We start from the raw sequence: 23,413 nt of genomic DNA on the forward strand, positions 1-23,413 counted from the left end.
CTTCCGCATATATTCGCCAGCTGCTGTATATCATCTCGGCTGTCCGCAAATAAGACGATATCGTCCGCATAAAATAAACCTGGAAGCTTCTGCTCAATCATCATGCCGCCCTGTTTGTGTGACAGATTAAAACCAATGTTGCTACCTTCTAGCGCTTTTTCCATACTCACCATGTACAGCATGAATAACAGCGGGGACAAAGGACATCCCTGTCTCAGACCCCTGCTAACCTCAACGTTCTCTTTGCTACGCATTCCTTCCCACTCTATGCAAACTGTATTTTCTCGGTATATCTCCCTCAAAAGCTGTATACAGTCGTCGCCCATGCCCATTCCTTTCAATATATCCCACAAAATTTCCTGATTAACGTTGTCGTATGCCCCAGTGATGTCTAGAAAAGCCACGTACAAGGGCCTATTCTCTATTTTGGATATTTCTATACACTGAGTGAGAACAAACAGGTTATCGTCTAACCGCCTGTCGACTCGAAATCCGTTCTGAAGTTCTCCCAAAATATCGTTATGTTCGGCCCATGTTTCCATTTTCATTTTTACTGCTTGCATCGCCATCCTGTATAGTACCGATGTAATGGTTAGTGGTCTATACGAGCGAATCTTGTCCTTTTCTCCCTTGCCTTTATAGATTAAGTTCATTCTACTTTGTCGCCAACTGTCCGGTATTTGTCCGTCCTTTAAGCTTTTTTCTACTGCTTTTAACAATGCTTCTTTAGTGTTATGTCCTAGTTCGTTAATGAGGCTAACGGGAATCCCATCTAAACCCGCGGCAGTGCGCTTTGGAATTTTTCCTTCGGCCTTTTTCCAATTGAAATTATCAAGTACTAGCTCTTCCTCTGTTGCTTTCTCCGCCACACTTTTACTCACCGGGGAGATCCCCTGGCCGCTCTTTTGAAACGAATCGGCTGTTACCTTTTGGATGTAACCTAGCGCTTCGTACCCTTCCAATTGATTTCCTCCTTCATCTAGAATATGTTGTTGCGTTGTGACAGACTTCCTACCTAGCGCCTTTATGTGGCTCCAAAAAATCCTAGGCGCGGCCTCCTTTTTTTCGTGTATCTCTGTCATCCAGCGTTCACTTTCACCTTTAATTTTTGCCTCTACCAATTTCTGTACAAGGGATTTTTTCTCCAAATATATTTCCCATATTTTTTTGACTTCGTCCTGCGGCCGCTTCTCCTTTTTTGCCTTTCTATGCTCCCGTGATGCTTCGCGTCGCTTCTCGATCGCCTCCCGGATTTCCTTGTTCCACCAACTTTTTGGCTTCCTTTTTCCTTTCCAGCAAACAGTTTTCTTCTCTTTCCCTATCTCCTTCGTCATTAGATGTAACAGCTCACTATACTCCCAGTCCTTGCCTGGTATTTCGCCTACTTCTTCCTCGACTCTTGCGGCTATATTTATTATTTGTTTGTCATTTAAATACGAGCTGCCAGACTTTGATTCCATGCTGATATTTTCAGTTTTGTATCCCATTTGTAATGTTATTCGTTTATGATCACTACCCAAGCTGTTAATGCCTTCCTCGTCTATCCTCATTTCTGTCAGTTTGTGGTAAATTCCTTCAGTCATGAGACAATAATCAATACTTGATTGCTTGTTTCCGACTTCCCATGTGATCTGGCCGTCACATTTAGGCCCCGTGTTAACTATCTCCAGACTATGTTGCTCGCAAAGATATAGTAATAACTTCCCATTGGTGTCTGAATATCCGTCAAGGTCATGTATGTGGGCATTCATGTCCCCTAGAAGGATGATTTCGGCCCCATTACCAAATTCCTTAATATCCGCACTCATGCAATCCACTATCTCCTGATTCTTTTCTCTGCAGTTATTCCCCGTCCACAAGTAGGCTACCCCTAGCCACGTTTCCCTTCCACCTACTGTGCCCCGAACCCAGAGGTGCTCTGAACACGTCTGTTTCACTCTAACCCATTTGGCTCCGCGGTGAATTAGCATTCCTACACCCCCACCTTTCCTTTCCGATATGGTCCTGTTACACCCTTCCCAAACATAATTTTTAATATGTGGTGGCTCTTCCAAGTCTCTAAGGTGTGTTTCTGTAACCGCATACACGCCTATCTGTTCTTTGTTTAACTGCTCCTCAATCTCTAACCATTTTGCCTTCTTTCTGCCACCCTGCATGTTTATGTAACTAATTGCAACACGCGCCTTTTTCCTTTTTCTTTTACCTTTTTTCTGGTTTTTCGCAATTCTACTTGTCAAAGCGTCCTCCTGGTTGCTTTCCCTGTTACGAGCTACCCCGGACTCCGAAGGGCCCGTGAGCCCCCCAAAAAAGCTACTGCGCGTCCTGCCAGTCGCCAGCCCACCTCGTGTCCAAGCCTCTTATCGAAATGAATCCTGTCTCTTTGGAATCCACCCCACTTGTGCACTTCCCTGTTTAAATCCACTACCTCGAAACCCTTCTCTCGACTAATCCGCCATATCTCCTTGTTTGCGTCGACAACCGCTCTTCGCAGGTTGACGTTGCGCACCGGTACTTCCGGTACTGTGCATACTACAATTTGCACCTGGGGGGACACGGTGCGCATGTCATCCACCCCTCTCGCCAAGGCCGTCGCTAGTCCTGACGATTCTTTTTTCAGAACGTCATTTAACCCTCCCGCAATTACAACGAGGTTACGATTGCCAGCCTTAGCTGCGAGTTGTTCACCCGCTTGACTCATTACTGTCCCCAGCGTTTGTCCTGGGAACGTCCCTATCGCAACTCTCTTGTCGCCTTTCACCCTTTCTTTGATTGCCGCTGCGCATCGGACCAAATTTGAGTCACCGGCGATGATGACCTGTTCAGACATTCCTTCTGAAACCTGCACCTGGCTGCTGACTAGGTGACTAGCGTGAGTCACGGCTGCTGGTTTGCTCCCTCCCTCCCTCAAAACTACTTCCCGGTAGCTGGGCCCTGTGGCCAATGTATCTGCCTTTGTCATGCCTGTTTCCTTCATCTCTCCCGCACGGGGGGTCGTCGCCATAATGCTTCCGCCGTCACCTGCGTCTTCGTTCCCTTTCACGACCTTCGATAGGCCCTTCTCGGCTGCCCGGAGCCTTTCTTCCATGGCTGACGTTTTTTCTCGCTCCTTCGCCAATGCATTCTCCAGCGCTGCGATTTTCTCCATGAGCCACTCTGGACCGCCATCATATTTTTCATTTTCTCCTCGAACTCGCACTGTCTACACTTGGCGTCATCTTCTGCTTTCTCCTCCGCACTAATTTCCACCTTCCGCCCTACCCCGCACTCGGAACACTTTACGGTCTTTTTGACCATGGCTAGCTCAGTTTACCGATGCCCACGTGTTAGAAAACTGTACTAAAATACACTGGTCTAAGCCAAAAAGAACCACAATAATAAATAAATACGCTACACTTCACAGCACCTGCGCATGCACGTGGTCGGTCTACGCGCAGGCCTCAGCCACGTGGTGGCTGGAGAAAAAAAAAAGACACAGTACAGAATACTAAAAAAAAAAAACGTACACCGTACTAGACCTAATCAAGCTTTACGCTAGCGCCTTACGTTCTCATAACGCTACATACAGAGGCAAGCTGGAAACATGCAAAAACACTTATCTGTAGCTGTCATTCCGGAGCTCTCCAAAAACACGTCCGTCCTCTACCACTCAGCCTCGACACTCGTGGACGCACGCGTGGACATGTAGCGGCCTCCCGTGGCTATCTCGGTAACTAGATTTTTCGATCACAGACGCACAGACTTTTTTTTGCTCACAACCAACGGGGCCGACGCCGGCGGCGGGTTTTCTGCGACACAAGCTCTCTGACGCTATCGCGTTAAAAGTTTATGAAAGATACACATGAACAAGAAAAGGGAAGTAATAGGTTGACAACGGTTGGTTAAACTTTGTAGAACAAATAGGATTTCGGGGTTTACAAGGAATAGGCGCCTTGTCAAGTTTTTCTACCTTTTATGCGGCCTCTCCCAGGCAATTCGTATTTCGTTTTTGCCTGAAATCAACTTCCGATCCAAAGGCATATAGAACGGACTTTCGGCTTGGATAGCCTGGTACATTCAATTAAGCGATAGCGCTGAAAACACGGAGACCAAGAAAGAAGACCGGACGTGCGCTCACCCGTAGAGGTGAAGCTATTGTTTTAAAGTATATACAAGAATACGCCGTTTAAGGTAATCCGAAATTCTGAAATCGGAATGGCAGCTCCTGTCACACGGATCTACAGCACCACCGCATTTATTTATCCGCACGTGGAAAGAAGGAGGCCGATAATGCTGCCCGGGAATTCTTTCTGCTTGCAGATAGAACCATCGAATTCTTGTGGAACGCCGCACTTCCAAGACTGCGCGAAGCGCACGCCCTATCAATTTTCTTGGTCCCTGACTCATTCCCCCTGGTTAGCGCTATAACTCGATTAGCATGCTTCTTTACCTCGAATGTAGGGATATCTTTACAGGACATGGGGCGGGGGCACCTACGACCAGCAAGTTCCTGCATTTGGGGGGGAGGTGAGGGGGGAGCAAAAGGGCACAGGCCGAAATGGGGAAGGGGGTGAATTCCCAGGCACAGACCACAGTCAAGAAGAGTCAGCAGAAACGACGACAAAGAAGGCGAAGACCGCACCGCACATGGCGATGAACATGTAAAGGAGATTAATGTGTATAATAAACAGCAACGTGAAGCACGTAATTATAATGATTTGTGCCGTTTTACGAGCCAAAACTACAACATGACTGAGGCACGCCGCAGTGGAGGACTCCGGATTGAAGTTAAACAACCACGATTTCTCTAATTAACGTGCTTCCAAATCCAAGTACGCGGGTGTTCTTACGTTTCGTCCACCATCTTAATGCGGCCGCTGTAGCCGAAATGATGATGATGATTATGAATCCTCAAACATGGCTCATACCCACTCGGGGGGGTCAGCCAAGAATTGATTATATATAATTCAGCGAGACGATCGTTCCCGCGTCATCCACGTCAGAAGCAGCGCGAGGACGTAACGGCGGTGGAACGCGCAGAATCCGACGACTGGCCATGTACAAGGGCTTTGTTGATGGTGCTGAGGAGAATGCCAACTGGATCCCTGCGTTCTATCTGCCCGGTCTACTGGATAGGTTTCCTGCTCACTCCGCGCACGTTTGGAGGTTTCATTTGGGAGCGGAATGTATGGAAACTGTGCGCTCGGTCACGCTGAAGGAAAAAGAAGAAGAAACGGAGTAAGCAGCACTCACTTTCACATGAGGCCAAGATCTTTGCGTATACGGTTCATTGACCAGGCATCAACCTAAAAAAAGACGTCAAAGAGGCCTAGTGAAAAATGAGGCTGCTTGGAGATTGTTACTATACCGTGATGCGTGGACCCAGGAGTGCTGGGAGAAAATAAAGTACGAAAAATAAAAGGCTGTATGCACGAATCCAAACCGATATATAAATCGTGCAGTGAGTTTCGAGATTGCATGTGGCCCATATAGGAGCGACCAGACACCATACTACGTTAATGCAATAAGATAAAAAGTAAAATCTGTTGATTTAAAGGCCGAGACCACCGTATAGGGTCAGACGGTGGTTCATCTGCGGTGGCACATCTTTATGATATGAGAACAACTAAATTAAAAAAATAAGAAGAAACAGTATTTAGAACACAGCACCTCCAATATGTGCAAGAGTCTCGGTCCTTGTCTTTTCATTTGCGCTGCGGCTCTACTTTATTGTGAGGCACACCGAAGTGGAGAACACGCCTCGTAAAGAGGCCATTGCCGATGTCCACCATTGCACGTCTACGCCAGGTGGCGTAGACGTGCATCCAAGTACCAAAAATTTCAGCCAAATCGACAAGCGGTCGCCGTGGAGGGGAGTGAAAACCAAGCCGCTACTCATATGACGAACAATATAAAACATCGGTAAACTGAAGACGGCCAACACTTTCCAGTATTACCGTGCAGAGCCTGAGTCAGGCTGCGCCATGAAAGCGAAGGACCTCGGCGTTGCTGCCTCCCACAGTGTTTTTTTTTTTTTTAGCTGGAACGTCCCAAGTTCGCGTATCAATGGCAGGTATAGCTATCGCACCCACGGCCAACCACGTCGATCAACTCTTTTATCCACCGACAGCTCGCGAAGGGCTGAGGCTGCACGCGGTTACCAACACCAGTTGCAGCACACGGCCGAGTGACTCTTGGCCTCGGTCCAAGGAGCCGTCATGGCGTGTCTGAAGAGAACAGCCATTAAAAAGCGCGTCAAAACTGAAAGAAAGAAAGAAAGAAAGAAAGAAAGAAAGAAAGAAAGAAAGAAAGAAAGAAAGAAAGAAAGAAAGAAAGAAAGAAAGAAAGAAAGAAAGAAAGAACCACCTCGCAGATTCCCGCTTGGCTGCCGCTGCAGTAGTGGTGTCTATAGCGAGAGACCCTGTTGACAGAGCAACGCGGCGCACGACGGGTAAGAATTCTGACAGTGCGGAAGTCGATGATTGGTTTGCGTTGGAATTTATTGCTTCTTTTCCACCACTCAGTTATACTTTTTTTTTTGTTGGCTCCGGCTAAGCGGCAGCCCAACCCGTTTCGAGATCCGGTTGGTCCACTGTCGTGTGTTCTTGAGACGCAGGTTGGGCTCGGAGGGAAATTTATCGAGCGAGAAGCTTCGATGCGTGTGTTTTTCCGGGATTGGCGCCGTCTGCTATTTGCGGTGCACCCGGGGCACGACGGCTGCCTCCCCCCCCCCCCCCCCCAAGAAATGACCACGGACGTTCTCGGGAGCCATCATCACTCTCCCCTTCGGTGCACTTCGCCAGTGGCAACGTGGTGCAAATACTCCGGCCTGAGTGTTGATTGATTGATTGATTGATATGTGGGGTTTAACGTCCCAAAACCACTATATGATTATGAGAGACGCCGTAGTGGAGGGCTCCGGAAATTTCGACCACCTGGGGTTCTTTAACGTGCACCCAAATCTGAGCACACGGGCCTACAACATTTCCGCCTCCATCGGAAATGCAGCCGCCGCAGCCGGGATTCGAACCCCCGGTCTGAGTGTCTCTTGTGCTAAACGTGCAAGTTGTGCAATAGCAAGGTCAGTACTAAGTAATAAATGGCGGATGCAATCATGAGCTTCAACGAAGATATGACATCGAAACTGCCAAGATTCTCACAACGTCAGCTATTCACAGCAATATTTCAAAATATTGGCGCGACACTAACTTTACGTTCCCTTCCCCGCCCAACCCTTCTTTCTTCCTCTAGTTGGGTCATTCGGCAGTTTGGTAACACTTACAGGTGACGTCACGAGTCGTGTACCGCCAAGTTTCTGGCATGATTTTGTTTTTCCCGAGGTTTGGGGCAATCGGCACGTGTGAGAGAGGGAGAGAGAGAAAGTGGCTGACTGGGCTAGTTGGTTTAGCATACTTAAGGTTTAACAGCGCGCTAAAATACACGACGGACAGGAAAAGGACGGGACTTTCCAGTCAGGTATATTAACAGCATTATTGTCAATAAAATTTTGGTTGGAAGTCAGCGCTTGTCCCGTCCTTTTCTTGTCCGCCATGTACTTTTTTCGCGCAGTTAAACCTTGAGGGAAAGAGAGCTTGTCTACTTTCAGCTACAGGAAAAAAGACCGCTAACAGGACGGCCATATCATGGCCGCTGTTAACGGTAACTCAACACTTTTGAAATGTGCTTTATTAAAAACAAGCGTATTCGTCGAACAATAGCAATAAAACAAAAAAAACAATATCATATTTGCTTACACAACTAATACAGTCGCGAATCAAAAGTCTAATGCCCCAACTGGCCGATTGCTAGTACACAGAACACTTAGGCCACACGTTCATTTCTACAATATGGACTGGCAAGGAAACCTTAATTTCTAAGAGATAGAGTTTGCGTCAGGTGTAGCCGTGCCCCTTACGCCTAGCGTCACTTAATAAGGCAAAACATATAAGCACGCGGACTATGAGACACGCCGTAGCGGAGGGCTCCGGCAAGTTTGACTACCTGGGGTTCTCCAACGTGCACATAAATCTACGTATATATAGGACTCGAACATTTTCGTCTCCATCGAAAATACCGCCCCCACGGCCGGGATTCGAGCCCGCGACCTTCGGGTCAGTAGTCGCGTACCGTAACCATTAGACCACGGCGGCGTGTTTCTTTTCCCTCTCTCTCTCTCTTCCTCAGTCTGACTGTGCTATGTCTTACCCTCTCCCTTCCTCCTTTCTATCGTAATCACCATCACACCTCTCCTCCTCACACCCACCCCTTTCCCCCCGCTTACTGCACTATTACACTCCATTGACAGAACCGTGATATGTTTGCCCGTCAAGTTTCCAAGCGCAGAAAGGAATTTCGAGGAGTTTTTTTTGTACATTCTTAATAAAACATCAGCAGATAATGAAATCAAGGGATGTAAAGAGGACGTTAATTGTAATGTTTTAAACTAACGGTATAAAGTGGTATATATATATATATATATATATATATATGGGAAAGAAGTGTATACCTAAGGGCTCGTTTTTCCGTGTTTTAACACAATATTAATAAGATATAACAGACAGTAATGCCAAGGAATGTACAGGGGAAGTTATTAAAACCAATGGAATGTAAATAAGAAGAAAAGTGGATGAAAAAATTACCAACTGTGAGCAGGAATCGAACCTACGACCTTCGAATTACGCGTTCGATGCTCTAACCACTGAGCTATCACAGCGGCCCTCCCCCCCCCCCCCCCCATTCACTTTTTTGGGTTTATCTGTGAATTTAGAAGTAGGAGTGACATTCAGCGCCATCTATAAGCCAAACGACGAGTTTGAAAACACTCTTATGCGCATGTTTGGCGTCACGTAGCACGTGAACTTATTATGAGCGGGCAGCTGATTAATTGTCCCTCTTATACAACCTAAGGTCGTAGGTTCGATTCCTGCTCACAGCTGGTAATTTTGGTTGAGAAGTGACCTCAGAATGTCTAAAAAAAAGTTTGCTGTGATGTAAAATGTTTTTATAATCAAAACCAGCGACACGAAGGTACGAGAACTTAATTGGATGGATGTCATCACCCAAGCTTTCATGTGTGTACAGTGATTCAGTGACTCGCTCACAAAGATTAGGTTTCAGTGACAGCATATTGTGCCTGACTCGAACAAGGCACGGGAAGCCTTTAAGCCCTCCCATAGTAGAGTAACTAGTCCTCTAAATCGTTACCCACTTTTTCTAAACACATTCGACATCAGTACATTTGAGGTCCAGCAGTAGGCGTTACACTTGAGCGATTTCCTCTGGCTGTGCACGGGCCGGCTTTATGCTCTCCCATAGTAGAGTACCTAGTACTCAAAATCGTTAACCACTTTTTCTAAACACATCAGTACATAGGTACTGTATCCGTTCTTACACACGTGAAGTGTCCAAGCGACGGCTTTCAGCTTTCCCATAGTTAGAGTACCGAGTACTCTAAATCGCTCACCACTTTTTTTTTTTTTTCTAAGCACACGACTAGTGAATTTTTGTCGCCACGGCCCACGGGGCGGCTTTATGCTCTCCCATAGTAGAGTACCTCGTACTCTAGATCACTGAACAAATCTTTCTCAACACATCAGTTGTGTGAATACGCTCGTCCTTGTAGAGTTTTACCTGTAATCGGGACGTCTCACTGCTCTCCCATACTTGTTTACGAAGTACTCAAAATCGTTGAACACTTTCTAAACCCACACGGTGCGGTTACGCGTTGTCGGAACGAATACGTTCGCGATGGACTGGTAATGGGACGGCTTATCCCTGAGTACGTAATAACGTAATACTCTAAATCTTCTATCGTTCTTCTATGCACATTTGTCAGCATCGTCAACGTCTGTCTAACAAGAAAATGCTCTGTTGAAATGTTATTGATGTCTGTGAAAATATTTTTTTATGGGCGAAGCTCCTTATGGCGTCACCCGTTCGTCTCTCGTTATCGTTTGTAACCACCGGCGGCACATACCCGAAAGAGCGGGCATGTGCCTTTTAGGGGCGATGCTCTTAAGCCGTGGGTCCTCGATATAGTAAGTAGCCACCTCTCGTTTAGTTCTTGAAATGTCCGCTAGATGACGGTACTTGTATATGATGAATATATGATGAAAAGATGCGAGATGGTGGTATACTTGGAATGATCACTAGACGGACAGACATATATACAGACAGATCGACCCACTGTTGGACGGACGGATGTACGAGCGGGCAGACGCTTCGCCTCACTCATCATCATTCAGTCCGTGGATATGCTGTAACTTTTTTTTTAAACAGCGTTAACTGATTTTCGCATTCCTCGGCGATTTCTGATAGTATAGGGATAGTTGAGCACTTTCTCCAAGTAGAATACACAGATCGTTCATAAGTCGTCAGCCATATTTTTCCACACACAGAATTCCCATAGTTGAGTACACAAAACTAAATAGTTAGCAATTATTTCTTTCTGAGCACAAAATTCTATTCCATCTTTATCTTTAAAGGGGGGTGGGGCTGAGTGTCTTCCCCCGCCCCAGAAAAAAAAAAAAGAGTAGTTGTGCACCGTTCTCACACGTCAGCCGTAACACTAAGGAGGCTAGTAAGGCTTCGTGCAGTAAATGAGGCCGTACCCCGACGTATGACTCTGCCACCTACACCCTATCGGAAAAAAACGAATGGTGGGCATGGTGGAAACCACCACCCACCATTATAGTGGATTAATGTAGTGGGTGAATGGTGGGAAACGCCCACCATGGCGCATGGTGGGTATGGTGGGTGCTGCAGCGCCGGCAACACTTGAGCGTGAAATGACGTCAGAATCACCGTGACGAGCTGCCACAAAAAATAAAAAACAATTCTATAAAAACGACATAAAAAACACCCGTCCCGTAAAAAAAAAAAAAACGAGGCGCCACAGAGGATCGAACGTGCAACCAGTGGATTCTAAGTCGAAGACGCTAACCACTGCGCCACACCAACATGACGTTGCGTGTGTGTTAAATACTTGGTTGGCATACAAACTTAAGGTTCAACTTAAGTTATGTTTGTCGTGTACTCAACATAGACAAGATCAACACCTGCTACTCAAAATTGCACATTTATAAACACAAGCAACTGCGGCCTGTAACGATTGCCACTATGTTAATGGCACTAGTGCTATTTTTTTTTTTTTTACAATTCACAACTTCAAGAAAAAAAATCAAGTGGACTGGGGAGCAGCAACAGTTTACCGGCGGGGTCTGCCAAGTTTAATATCCGTTTCGCGCTCGTTCTTAAGGGCGACATCTGCTCACGCTTTATGACGCTTCTAGGCTCATTCCATAGATACGCCCGCCTAATTTATTTGATTGAGTATTGGGATGCTTTTCGCGCAATGTAGAGGGCGGTCGCGCCAGCGCAATGCTGTATCTCTTTCGCTAAAGGAACAACTACATAACGGCTTGGCCAAAACGAATGCAGTGTGCCGGAAACATTACGCTATCATATTGGTTCACCAAGCACACGAATTGCCACGTCTGAGTTCTCGTACAAAAGCAAGAGAAGTGCCGGCGAGTGCGACCGGCGGCTGTCGGTTAGAAGACACTTAATTACGTTCTCTGGGAGTGCTTTAATCGTGTCGCATCGATGTTTGTTGCTTCTTGAGCGGACACCATACACAATGAAAAATGCTTCATTTAGGTTAATTGATGTCATATGGCTGCGCTGTATTGTCATACTTAATCGTCGTAATCGTGTATTCTGAAACCCGGAAGCACAGATAACACAATTGTACGGGCTCGGTCAGTAGGCCTAACCTTCGGTGGAAATCATGGTGGTAGAACATGTACTGTACAGATCATAGCTTGGTACACTATATAAATTGCCCACCATTTTAAGCCCACCCATCATCTGCTTACTGCTTCTCAGCATTATCGCGATGGTGGGCAGAGCTTCTCAGCTTGGTACACCATGTGGCCCACCATAAAAAGCAGCACCCATCATCTGCTTAGTGCTTCCCAGCATTATCGCAATGGTGGGAAGAGTTTCTTAGCTTGGTACACCATGTAGCCCACCATAATAAGCACCACCCACCATATGCTTAGGGCTTCCCAGCATTATCGCAATGGTGGGCAGAGTGTCCCATTATTGCCCACTATCTAGTCTCTGCTTTCCACCATCATTTCCACTTTACCCATCATCTGCACACCATACCACCCAGTATGTCCCGGCATAACCACCATATTTTCCACTACGTCCCACCATAGCCATCATAATTTCCACCATGCCCACTATTATTTCCACTATGCCCACTATTATTTCCACTACGCCCACCATGTTTTCCAGTATCCACCATGGCAATTTTTCCGATAGGGCAGTGTAATAGTTCATCAGCGAAGCAATTTAGGCCGGCCAACTATTATAGCGTCGACCCTGCCATTGACTATCATCATCACGGACGGGTTCGTGTCACAGAACATAGGCAAATCTCACTACCTTTGGGACGTTAAACCCCCATATTATTATAATTAATAATTGACTCCCACCACTCGCCGCTATGGCATGGCCTGTAATAACGCTGATCGGTGAAAGAACGAACATACAGAGACAGGATTAAAGAAAGAGAGACGAAAGAAAAGTTGTAAATGAAGAAAAAGAAATAAAAAATTCTTCCAATAATAAAAAAAAAACTTCGCGACGCATGCGGTCCTATAAGCGTGCACAGTGTTGTTCTTCAGGAGTGAGGAGGCGAAGGTTCGTAGCAGAACCTGATTTAAAATGTTAGCAGGTATAAGGTGGCAGCAGCACAAGATTAGGTTGATTGGTGGAACATTGAAGACTGAAGTGGCCGTTGCCTCACAGAGGTCGTAGTCAGGCTGCTACTGCTGTTGATGATAGTGCACGCTTTTCGCAACCCCCCCCCCCCCCCCCCCAAGTCTACGGTTCCAACGTTAACTCTATACACGACTTATGTCCTAAATTACGTCAGGCGCTCCCTCCTTTAATGAAATTGTGGCAATTGTGTACACCTGCATATGACTCAGCCCATTGTCTGACGTGAACTTACGCGTGACTGATTACCACGCGGATATTCATTGTTGCGGCGTGAGTTGTTCGCATGTAAAGCCATGAGGCTCGCGCGTGCTAAACCACGTGTAGTGGTTCTTGATTAAGAGGAAAGGATAGCCTTCCGCAACCTTAGCAGATTCGCGGCTCACCAGCAAAATAAACCTATGCGCTCCCTTCGTGCACACCTACGACTGCTTCTACAAAGACACGCTTCAATTCCGTGCCATCAACCGTCTTCCCTGACAGCGGTATCAACAAACCCTTTTCTGTTTTGTTTCTCCCACACGTCATAACAAGTCAGGCACCCGTCTCTTATCAGTTAATTCACCGAGGTGCAATTGACAGCCATTTGTAAGAAACTAAGTACGACTAAATTTTGCAGCAGCGGGCACTCACGCGAAACACAGCACTCAGATCATCGACGAAGAATTTCGCTGGTGAAATGGCTCGCGGTTGCACGCATTCTCGTCAACAGCCAGCACGTAAGCCATCCCCATAAAAGCGAAACCCACAGTCAGTAATCGATAGCGGCCGCAGCTCAGCTGTTCCGCGGCAATGACATGTCAGATGTACTGGTGGTCGGGAACTCGCGAAAGTAAACGCGTCTCGCCGCGGTTTAGCCGTGGCATCCGTCGCACTAAAATATGTCTGCGCAATCACTCGCACGCTTGCCCGGCTCTGATTAGCAACAGACTACTGAACGAAACCACCGTTTTGGGGGCCCTCGGCAACCGTAGGACCGAGATGACGACCACCGACACAAAGCTTGCAGCAGCGAAACGCGCGCGCACACACACAGGCAACGTCTAAAGCACGTTTAGCAGCTTCGAAGGAGCACAACACTGCCTAACGCTGTGACCAGAGGCCCACAGCGAAGGCAAGCGCGACGGTTAGCTAAGACGTGGGTCCGAAACGTGCTATGCAAATGACCTAGAAATCACAGCCATAGCGAACGAGCAAGCAGGGCCCTCGGCAACAGCCCAGCTGTTCTTTTGTTCGCAGGAAAACTACGCCAAAATGTCTCACCACTCAGCTGTTCTTGACCGATGGCCACTTCCTCATACGTCCTCCGAAAGGATGTTGGTTAAGAGCGATCGCTCGAGAGGCAGAATAACAAAAAAGTTTCGACATACCTGCTGTGTTTAGGGTGCCTTCAGTCTCGCGAGCTTCGCTGACAGGCAATAATCCTCGATGCTTTTCGGTCCGCGACCTCAGTAGTCCGTTAGTTGCGTCAATAGCACGGGAAAAGCACAGCAGCTGAGTTCCGGTACAGAGCGCCTGAGATCACTGTCAAATTCGAGTCACACATACACACACATTCACCCCACATTACAAAAGCTTTTACGCACGGAAAAGCTCTCTGTTTACGGTGAGAGGTCACGAACGGACCAAAAGAAAAAGGGCGCGCACTACGTGTGCTGCCATCTCTTAGAATGTCTCAAAAGCTAAAAACACTTTGCGACTCTGCTGCCATCTCTTAGAATCTTAGCCAAACGTAAAATCACTGTTATTGGTGAGCGCAATGAATCAAAATGCTAGAAAACAGTGATTTGGATCTCGTGTTTAGAAACTCGTGGCTATTCGATTCGTATTTTGATGAGCGTTCCCTTAGCGCAGACTTCACTGCTCCATGGCCGAAGAATTCCTTAGAAAGAAAAGCGATGGTGGTCAAAAGCAAGCACCAACAACAAAAACAAAACACGTTCGGTCTCCGTGCGCGGCGGCCGCCCGCAGAGTGCGTCGGCACCGTTCTTCTTCGGGACTAGTTTTCCTAACCTAAATTTCGGGAGCAGCTAATTCCTGCCGGGGTGGACCGGGGCGTAAGTGTCCACTACAGGTCCAGTTCTTGTCGCTTTCGCGCTGGCGTGGCAGCGATGTGCAACGTGTATTTCGCGCGACTCGCAAGGTAAAGCGGGCCCCCCCTCTCGTACCCTTCGACGCTGTTTGCCGTTGCCTGCCTTCCGGTTGCCATGGTGATGCGGACGCATTTGCTCGAAAGGAATTGTTTTGCGGCGTGCGCTACGGATTTTCGCTTGCACTTTTTCAAGGCGTTCCGAGAAAACCGGTGTGCCACCGTAGCCGCCGTTCTGTGCCCCGCTTGGCAACTTGCTTCGTTGGGTGTGGACTAACCGAGGTACTGTGTGGGATTGCCCATCCTTTCCCTTATATGGGCAGGCGTCTTGAATTCGAGCGCTTTCTGTGGCTGTCGTCGCTCGCACTGGCCTCGCCGCGCGGCATGAAAGCGACTGCGTTGTGTCAAACCGTATAGTGCCTGCCTCGCCGACCCGTCCTCTGCTGACTAATGTGCGTTGCTGTGAAACAGTGTTCGCTTGCGACTGATCCTCGGGTCTCGTATCTTCGCCTGTATACTCCGCACTGCCGGTGGAATGCGCCGATTTGCATCCCGATACGTTAAAAATCGATCTGCGTGGCACCATTTTGCTACGTCAGCCGGTCTTGCATGGAGACTGCCCAGTTGATCAATTAATCCTGCACTGCGCATAATTCCTGTTATTAATACGTGTCCACTGCTCCTTTCAGCTGTTTCAGTGCGCAGCATGTGAGCGACACGCCGAGCAGCAGCATGGAGGATGTTGGTGAGTGGTTCTCCATTCATCCATTCAGTTAATCACCTGCTCCGTTGCCAATATTCCAATGTTTGTCTTTCTTGTAAAACATTCACCATAATCTACATGTTGGGCTTGTGTATAATCATTAAAGTAGACATATACTGATGTAAGGAAAAGTGTCCATGAGATTGAACGAGATCTTAACTTGTGCATATGTAAAAGCATAAGTCTCTATAAACACACTTTTAGACATGACAACTCCCACTTGAAGCTTTTCCCCACTTTTCTTTTGAATGGTTTTTGCGTGGAATAAAAGGGTGTGTTTTTTGTTTCATTTTCAGCTTGTGCATCAATAAAGTTCCAGTTGTATATATGCACTCTCACGCTCTATGACAACCTTGTGTGTTCCTTCTTATGCAAGTTTTTGGTGTAGTTCAGTTTTGATGGATTAAGTGTAATTCTGTCTCATTTGGCCAAACCGATTGTGCTTGCACCTATCTCTGCAGCCTCAGCACAGTCAGCGCTAACACCATGTTCAATATGCGGCAGAACCTTTCGTCCTGATGCTTTGGTAAGTTTTTGTTGGAACGAGTCATATGAAATCGGCGCTCCTTTGTCGAGCGTTCATTCAGTAGCAACGGATTACAATAGCCGCTGCGAGTCTTGAGGAACGGTTTCATGGCATCTTTGTTGTTTGTATTCCAGGCACGACATGAACAAATATGCCTCAAAACGAAATCCAAGCCACGCAAAGTTTTTGATTCTTCAAAGCAAAGGATTGAAGGGACAGAAATCAAGAATGCACCGAAGCTGCCGACGCTTTCACCAAAGGTTATCGACCTTGCCTAATATTACAGCAACATTTTATTACAGTTTATACACTTGTTACGAACATTTGCAACCGTATTCATTTATTTTTTTAAATCTAATCAATAATTTGAGAGTAACATACTTTAGTACTCTTGAGAAATGTACAGCAATAGTCAAGATTCTTTATAATATCAGACAAGTGCATTTCCAAACAACATAAGGTGCGTCACACCATTGTCAGTCTCACTAAGAACTTTGGAACGCAGTCAGTCAAGATTCAGATCTTGTTCCTCTATTGCTATTGGATATTGGGTGCAAGCTCGATGGGAGTCCACTCATCATTGAGAAATTTCTCTGGCGTGCTCTCAATCACAAGTGAAGGTGCCTCAAGAATTGCGGTAATAATTAACAGAACTTGCATTACAAATAGCTGCTTTGCATATATGTTAACAAATTACTGTTTAAAAGGTCATCGACAACTGTGAGTCACATGTTTTACAGATGGCAGGGACCAGAAAGCAAAACATGGCAACAAGATGTAACTTTTGTAAAGACGAGTCGTTAGGGTATTCCCGTGTTTCGCTGCCTTTTGTTTTGGCAACAAGGTGAAAAATTCCAGCACGTAAATGTTTTGCAACTCCTCGTTTCACATATTATTGCCAAGTGCTGTTTCGCGTTTATTGTTAAGTGTCTGTTTTGTGCTTCTATGCTTTACTCAGATAGTACCAACGTTTGCCAAAAACCATTAGTTTCTTTCTGAGGGAGCATCTGTCACCTGAGTTGTTTGCCCGCTTTTCTATTCACTGATTTCTGTGTGAAAAAAAAAAAAATATGTGGTGTTTTATTGTCCTTTCTTTTTGTCATCTACATATGCTTTTGCAAGAAGTGCCTCACAATGTTGGTTGGCATTTCACTTGTTTTTTTTTTTTTAGATGGTGCTCAGCTCGTACCGACACCAAAAGTAAATGCCTTTGGGTTTATTTCTACGTGCCAACTGAAAAAAGCTTGATGCTTATATTGAAGCCTTGGTTCTCTTGTACCATTTTGGTACTTCCACAAAATCTTTCATTTTAATTACTTCTTTTGCAATAGCAATTTACTTTGCCCTTGGAAAGCTCAAGCCAAGGTCTAAACTAAGTGATGTTCTGTTCACTGGTCAAAGGAAAATAATAAGAGAAAATATAACAAGGGAACATCGTCACTAATTTCTAGATGTAGAGGCATCCGCTACAGTGTGTCTATAGTGCAAACATTGCATTGGGACATCAAATGGTAGCAATCAAATCAGCAACCGAACACTTTTTTCAGTGCTGTTATTTTTGCAGTTCTCTAAGCAACAAAATTTTTTACAAGAGATATCTACTTCCTGTTTAATCTTCTACTGCTTCGCACCTCCGGCCTATCAGGCTGGAGTTTGATTGTAGGAAAACTATTTGTCCCCCACAGCCAAAGCCAAAAGCCAGAACTAACTGGAAGGAGAAGCATGAGGAGCTCATCCGTACGATTCGTGCCGCACGTGGTGAAGACGTTGGGCCGTCAACCGACGCTGCTTCAAATGGCAGCCGGCCAGCAGTGCCTGCAGGCAAGTTCGTTGCCCTCTTTGGGGTATTTTTGTCTAGTTACCTTGCACACTTTGTGAAGTTTTGCCAAGCCGTGGCAATAGCTTAGTGCAGGGGTCCCAAATTCACTTTAAGAATTTTATTCCAACAAGTGCCAGGACAGTAAAAAAAAAAAGGTGAAAGGGGGGAAGGAGAGGGATAGCTCTTGAAAAATGTCAATGTCTTTAGCATCTCTGCCACCTATCGACGCAGCCAACATGCCATTCGAGCAATGTAAGGATCCCTCCTTTTCTGCTCTCCTAAACTTCCTCGAAAATCCAACCACCACAGCCTCTTCTCGCCCACTTCGTTGTTAGTCCGCTAACTTCACTGTGCGTGACAGCGTCCTTTACTGGTGAAACTATTTGTTCGATGTTCGCAAGCAGCTACTCGTGATTCCTCGGCACATGCGTTCTGAATTATGTGAATATTTTTATGCTGCTCCTCATAACAGTCATGATGGTGTGCTGAAAACATATACTCGGCTATGGCGATGTTTCTACTGGGCCGGAATGTATCGCTTCATCCGCCAGTACATTCCTATGCACAGCAAAAATGGTCAAAGCTCGCCGTGTTTCTCTTTCTCACCGCAACGTGAATATCACATGCTAAGTCTGCAAAGTGCTACTTTTGGTGTACTCAAATGAACCCTGGGACTAGCCCTCCAATACACCTTTCATCGGGTGACATTTTGGTGCATTTCAGGCAAATACAGTGCTTTGTTACAAAAAAGGCACACCAACGATAACTGATGGCTCACTGCATGTTAGTAAGTCATGGCCTGTTTCTTTCCTTCCACAGGATATGTGGAGTGCCCTAGTTGCAACCGCAACTTCAGTGATCGTGCTGCTGACCGACACATTGCATGGTGCCAAGAGAGAAAAAGTCGGATACCAAAGAGCCCAGCCAGCGCAGAGGCCGTCGAGAGGCTCAAAGCCAGGACGAAGGTCAGTGGATCCTCTCACATGTGCATTTTTGTTAAAGGGATCCTGAAAGAATTCTTCGAAACTGTGTGAGTATTTAGGCTACAGCAACAAAAAAAATCATTCACGCCACAAATTAAGCAATGCGCTATGTACTAAGGCAGCTACAGGCAGCTAAAGTGCCTATACTGAATACCATAGTTCAGCTGACGCTTTATTCAAGCAACAGCTAGATGGCGCCGATGATCAAGAGAAACGAAACAAAGACTGATGATGGTTATTGACAGATGATGAAGATGAAGTCCAATGAATTCTTACACTAATTTTCCTCGTGGACGGAAGCTGCCAGCGTGGCCACGAATTACGCTGTGGAACGCACACAATAGGGCTTGAGACGGGAAATGTGCACAATCTCTGTCCCGCGGTAGCGTTGGTCAGTGGGGTCATGAACAGGTGTGACACGGTAGTTCACCGGTAAGGTCTGTTCAAAAACTTTGTAGGAGCCAAGATAGTGTGACTCAAGCTTCTCGCATAAGCTAGGCTTGAGCTCAGGAGTCCACAGAAGTACATCGTCAGCAGGGCGGTAGAGAATGATGCGGTGAGTGGCATCGTAATGATGTTTGCGATCTTCTTGGCTAGCTTCGGTGTTTACACGTGCAAGACGACAGCATTGAGCAACACGGGACAGAGACTGGTCGCAAACGAATGGTGAAGAGTTGACGGGGCCAGAAAAGAATGAAACATCGAGTGGTGATGTTGGTTGGCGTCCGTATACTAGGAAAAATGGAGAATAGCCTGTGGTTCGTTGAACTGACATATTATATGCATACGTGACAAAGGGAAGTATGGCATCCCAATTGCAATGGTCTGGTCGGATGTACATGGCCAGCATGTCACACAGCGTGCGATGAAATCTTTTCGTTAAGCCATTAGTTTGTGGGTGATAGCTAGATGTTGTTTTATGAACTGTTTTTGATGCTTGAAGAACTTCACTGAGCGTGCTTGAAAGAAATGCCTTGCCCCGGTCGCTCAAAAAAACATGAGGGGCTCTGTGACGTAGGTAAATAGCATTCAAGAAGAAAGTTGCTACTTCGGAAACAGTTCCTGAAGTGATCGAGGCCGTCTCAGCTTACCGGGTCAAGTGATCAACCGTGGTGACAATCCATTTCTTACTGTCTGATGTAGTTGGGAGGGGCCCGAAGAGGTCAATTCCGAGGACAGAGAACGGCTCTGCTGGACAAGGAAGTGGTTGTCCACTAGCATCGGTGTGTAATAACGTAGGTGCCTTGTCATCGAAATAACAAAGCACCGGTGGGGATGTCAGTGCATGCTTGAGTTCTTGAAATGAGGCTTCGCATCGATCATTCCAATCGAAGGAACCGGTATTAGCAATGAGCTTGTAGAGAGGAGCGGCAATAGTGGCAAAGTTGCGAATGAAGCTGCGAAAGTACGATGCGAGTCCAAGGAAACTGCGTAGTTCTTTGGAACAAAAGGGTCGCTGAAAGTTGAGGACTGCAGAAATTTTGTCCGGATCGGGCTGGATGCCATCTTTATTAACGAGACGTCCCAGAACTTTTATAGCTGTGTTGCCAAAATGGCACTTTTTTGTGCTTAGTTGAAGTCCAGCATTGGAGAGACATGTGAGGACTTGATCTAGGCGTTGCAAATGATCACCAAAAGTGGAAGAAAACACGACGATATCATCGAGGTTGCATAGACAAGTTTTCCGCTTGAGGCCCTGAAGAATAGCGTCAATCATCCTTTCAATAGTGGCGGGAGCATTACATAGGCCGAATGACATTACGCTAAACTCGTAAAGACCGTCCGGCATAGAAAAAGTGGTCTATTCTTCGTCTGCTCCGTCCATTGGTATTTGCCAATATCCAGACCAAAGGTCAAGGGTGGAGAAGTATTGGGCGCCTTGCAATGAGTCAAGTACATCATCTATACGGGGCATCAGATATACATCCTTTCGCGTAATCTTGTTGAGTGCGCGGTAATCAACACAACGGATGATGATTAAGAACTGGTATAGGGTCCTATGATGTTTCTATTTAGCATATCGGTCACATTCTCCTCAATAGGCGCTCGGCCAAGGATACTCGGTAGGGACGAAGGCGTACAACAGTCTGACCATCAGTGTCGATGCGATGATGCGCAACTGTGGTCTGTCCTAGTGCCGAAGCATTGGCGTCGAAGGAGGCCTGGTGTTTCTTTAGGAAATTTAGCAACGCCTCATGTTGAGAAGCAGAAAGGTCAGGATTTATACCGGCAGCAAAGGGGGAGGAAGTAACAGACTGGCCGTGTTGTGGCTGAGCTGTCAAGGCATCAAGAGAGACCAAAGATACCGGTTGGGTATCCACATAACACGACACTGCAGAACCTTGGGGTAGGAGGACAGGCTCCAGGGTAGAGTTCAGGCCAAGGATTATCGTAGCACTGTCTTTGAACTGCACCAGGCTGGAGGGGACTGCAACGCCGCGAGCTAGACAGTGGCTAGAAGGGCTGATAAGGATGTCACCTTTGGCAATATTTGGAGAAGTGATGGTGATGAGTTGTTCCTGAGCCGGGAGCAGTATGGAATCGGAAGCTGTGAAAAAACGCAATGGTTTCTCGTCGACGCGTTCGCTGCTGTGATCGGTGTCGGTCGTTTCGACTACACATTGACGGCAAGAAATTAATGCAGATGCTGATGAGAGAAAGTCCGAACCTAAAATTAGTTCATGAGCACATGAAATTAAGACAGCGAAGGTGATGTGATGACGAATACCATCAATGAAGACGCGCTGTACATTGGGCCGATGGTCTAATTATTGCTCCATTGGCCCTAATCAAAGATGATTCAAGGTAGGGTGTCTTCACTTTCCGCAATCGAGAACACATGTCGGCACGCATAACTGAAATAGTTGCTCCCTTGTCCACCAAAGCCAACACCCGCACACCTTGCACAGTCACCAATAACATATTTGACGGTCATTTAGGAAGACTTGGGTCATTTCGCCGCAATGCAGTTTTCCCTCCAAAAACTGCATTGTTTAGTTTTCTGATCGCTGGGAAGCCAGTTGAGAAACGGGCCGAAGTGGTGAAACAGAGCGTTGGAGTGGCAAAGGGGAGCGTGGTCGGGAGGCACGTGTATTTTTGGTCATGTTGGACCAAAAATACACGTGCCATCTTGTATCGCATCATTGGATCCTATTCTAGCCTTTGGCTATGGTCCAAACAGTTTTTTGATTTATCATGTTGGAATTGAAAATAAAGTGAAATGAAATGAAAAAAATGCGCACAGGAGACAGGGATCAGTGGTTGGAAGGACTGTCGGCATAACGGTAGTAACCTCGAGCACATGTGTCGTCACATTCAAAAGTGGCACAACCACGACGTTCGTCTTGCTGCCGATGTCAACAGGACTGGGAAATGTGTCCTCGAATTCCACAGTAGTAGCAAATAGGCCGTGGGGCCCGCCAGGAAGACTGGTAGGTAGGGTTTGGTGGACGCGCGACTTAGAGGTGCGAGATGTTCGTGATCGGGCACAGGTGGTTGTACTTGAGACGGCAAGGGTTGCATTGAAGCGATCTGTGCATATGAAGCGGGTTGGGGACAAGGTAGAGCATGGTGAGGGCTTTGAAACGCTGACATTTCTTCCCTAATAATAATGCCACGCAGATTGCTAGAGGCCGGTTGAGCGGGAACGTTGTTAGAAGGAGGTACACTGTAGGCTAGCAATTCCTCACAAATTATGGCTCGAATGATGGATCGGAGCTCCATACTGTTTGCCAGGGGGTTCTCAGAGAAGTCTGGTCGCAGGCGGATTGACTGCAAGGTATCAAGCCGCTGGCATACAGAGACGATGTCGGAAACCGTCGAAGGGTTGTGCGCGGCGAGGGCGTTGAAAGCGATAGGTTCGATACCCTTCAGAAGGTGCCGGACACGATCAGCTTCTGGCATGGTGTCGTCGATATGGCGGCAAAGTGCAAGGACACCCTCAATATAAGAAGTGTAGGACTCCCTGCAATGTTGAACGCATTCTGCCAGTTTCTGCCGAGCAACTTCTAAACGGATGGTCGGTGTGCCGAAAATACGTCAGGGCTGCTCTTTGAACGAAAACCAATCGCGAAAGTCACTCTCATGATTAAGGAATTATGTGTTGGCAACCTGAGATATGTGAAACTGGACGCGTGCTAATTTCGATGCCTCGTTCCAGTTGTTGTAGACACCAATGCGGTCATAGTTGTCGAGCCGGTCTTCTACATCTTCGCCAGGCAGACCGGAGAAGATTGGAGGCTCCCGAGGGGGGGTTGTTGACCGAGCTAGGGTTGGCGGCGGGTGGTTCAGTTGGGCTTGCTCTTGCGCCATGGTGCTCTGCTGACGTAAGCGACGTCCGGAACGGAGCTCCAGGAACTGGCTTTGGATGCAGAGAGGTCGAAGATATCGGGAAGCACCTTCCACCACTTGAAATACCACGGTTCGATTGACGCTTTATTCAAGCAACAGCAAGATGGCGCCGATGATG

General features: G+C 46.8%; 2 protein-coding genes and 1 non-coding gene across 8 annotated transcripts in view; 1 reads left to right on the forward strand and 2 right to left on the reverse strand.

Annotated features, from left to right (window-relative positions):
• Oatp30B (Organic anion transporting polypeptide 30B) overlaps positions 1-14,342 on the reverse strand; it is a 272,925-nt gene extending 258,583 nt beyond the window's left edge. For 2 of the 4 annotated variants that reach the window (XM_037425496.2, XM_075895468.1), the window contains exon 1: positions 14,136-14,342. The gene's annotated coding sequence lies outside the window, so the exon portion shown is untranslated. The remainder of the gene's footprint in view (positions 1-14,135) is intronic. The other 2 variants (XM_075895467.1, XM_075895466.1) reach the window with 1 other exon arrangement.
• Positions 8,617-8,689, reverse strand: TRNAT-CGU (transfer RNA threonine (anticodon CGU)). The gene has a single exon. It is a non-coding gene; the product is annotated as a tRNA-Thr (tRNA).
• A 354-nt stretch (positions 14,343-14,696) lies between the features above and the next one.
• LOC119173867 (zinc finger C2HC domain-containing protein 1A) overlaps positions 14,697-23,413 on the forward strand; it is a 40,152-nt gene continuing 31,435 nt past the window's right edge. The window contains exons 1-6 of one of the 3 annotated variants that reach the window (XM_075895470.1): positions 14,697-14,822; positions 15,544-15,599; positions 16,079-16,143; positions 16,278-16,403; positions 17,829-17,964; positions 18,782-18,927. In XM_075895470.1, the coding sequence (XP_075751585.1) occupies positions 15,587-15,599; positions 16,079-16,143; positions 16,278-16,403; positions 17,829-17,964; positions 18,782-18,927 (486 nt within the window). In that variant the 5' untranslated portion in view covers positions 14,697-14,822; positions 15,544-15,586. Of the gene's footprint in view, positions 14,909-15,041; positions 15,137-15,543; positions 15,600-16,078; positions 16,144-16,277; positions 16,404-17,828; positions 17,965-18,781; positions 18,928-23,413 lie in introns of those variants that run through there. The other 2 variants (XM_075895469.1, XM_075895472.1) reach the window with 2 other exon arrangements.

The sequence above is a fragment of the Rhipicephalus microplus genome, chromosome 5 (assembly GCF_043290135.1).
Source record: "Rhipicephalus microplus isolate Deutch F79 chromosome 5, USDA_Rmic, whole genome shotgun sequence".
NCBI lineage: Eukaryota > Metazoa > Arthropoda > Arachnida > Ixodida > Ixodidae > Rhipicephalus > Rhipicephalus microplus.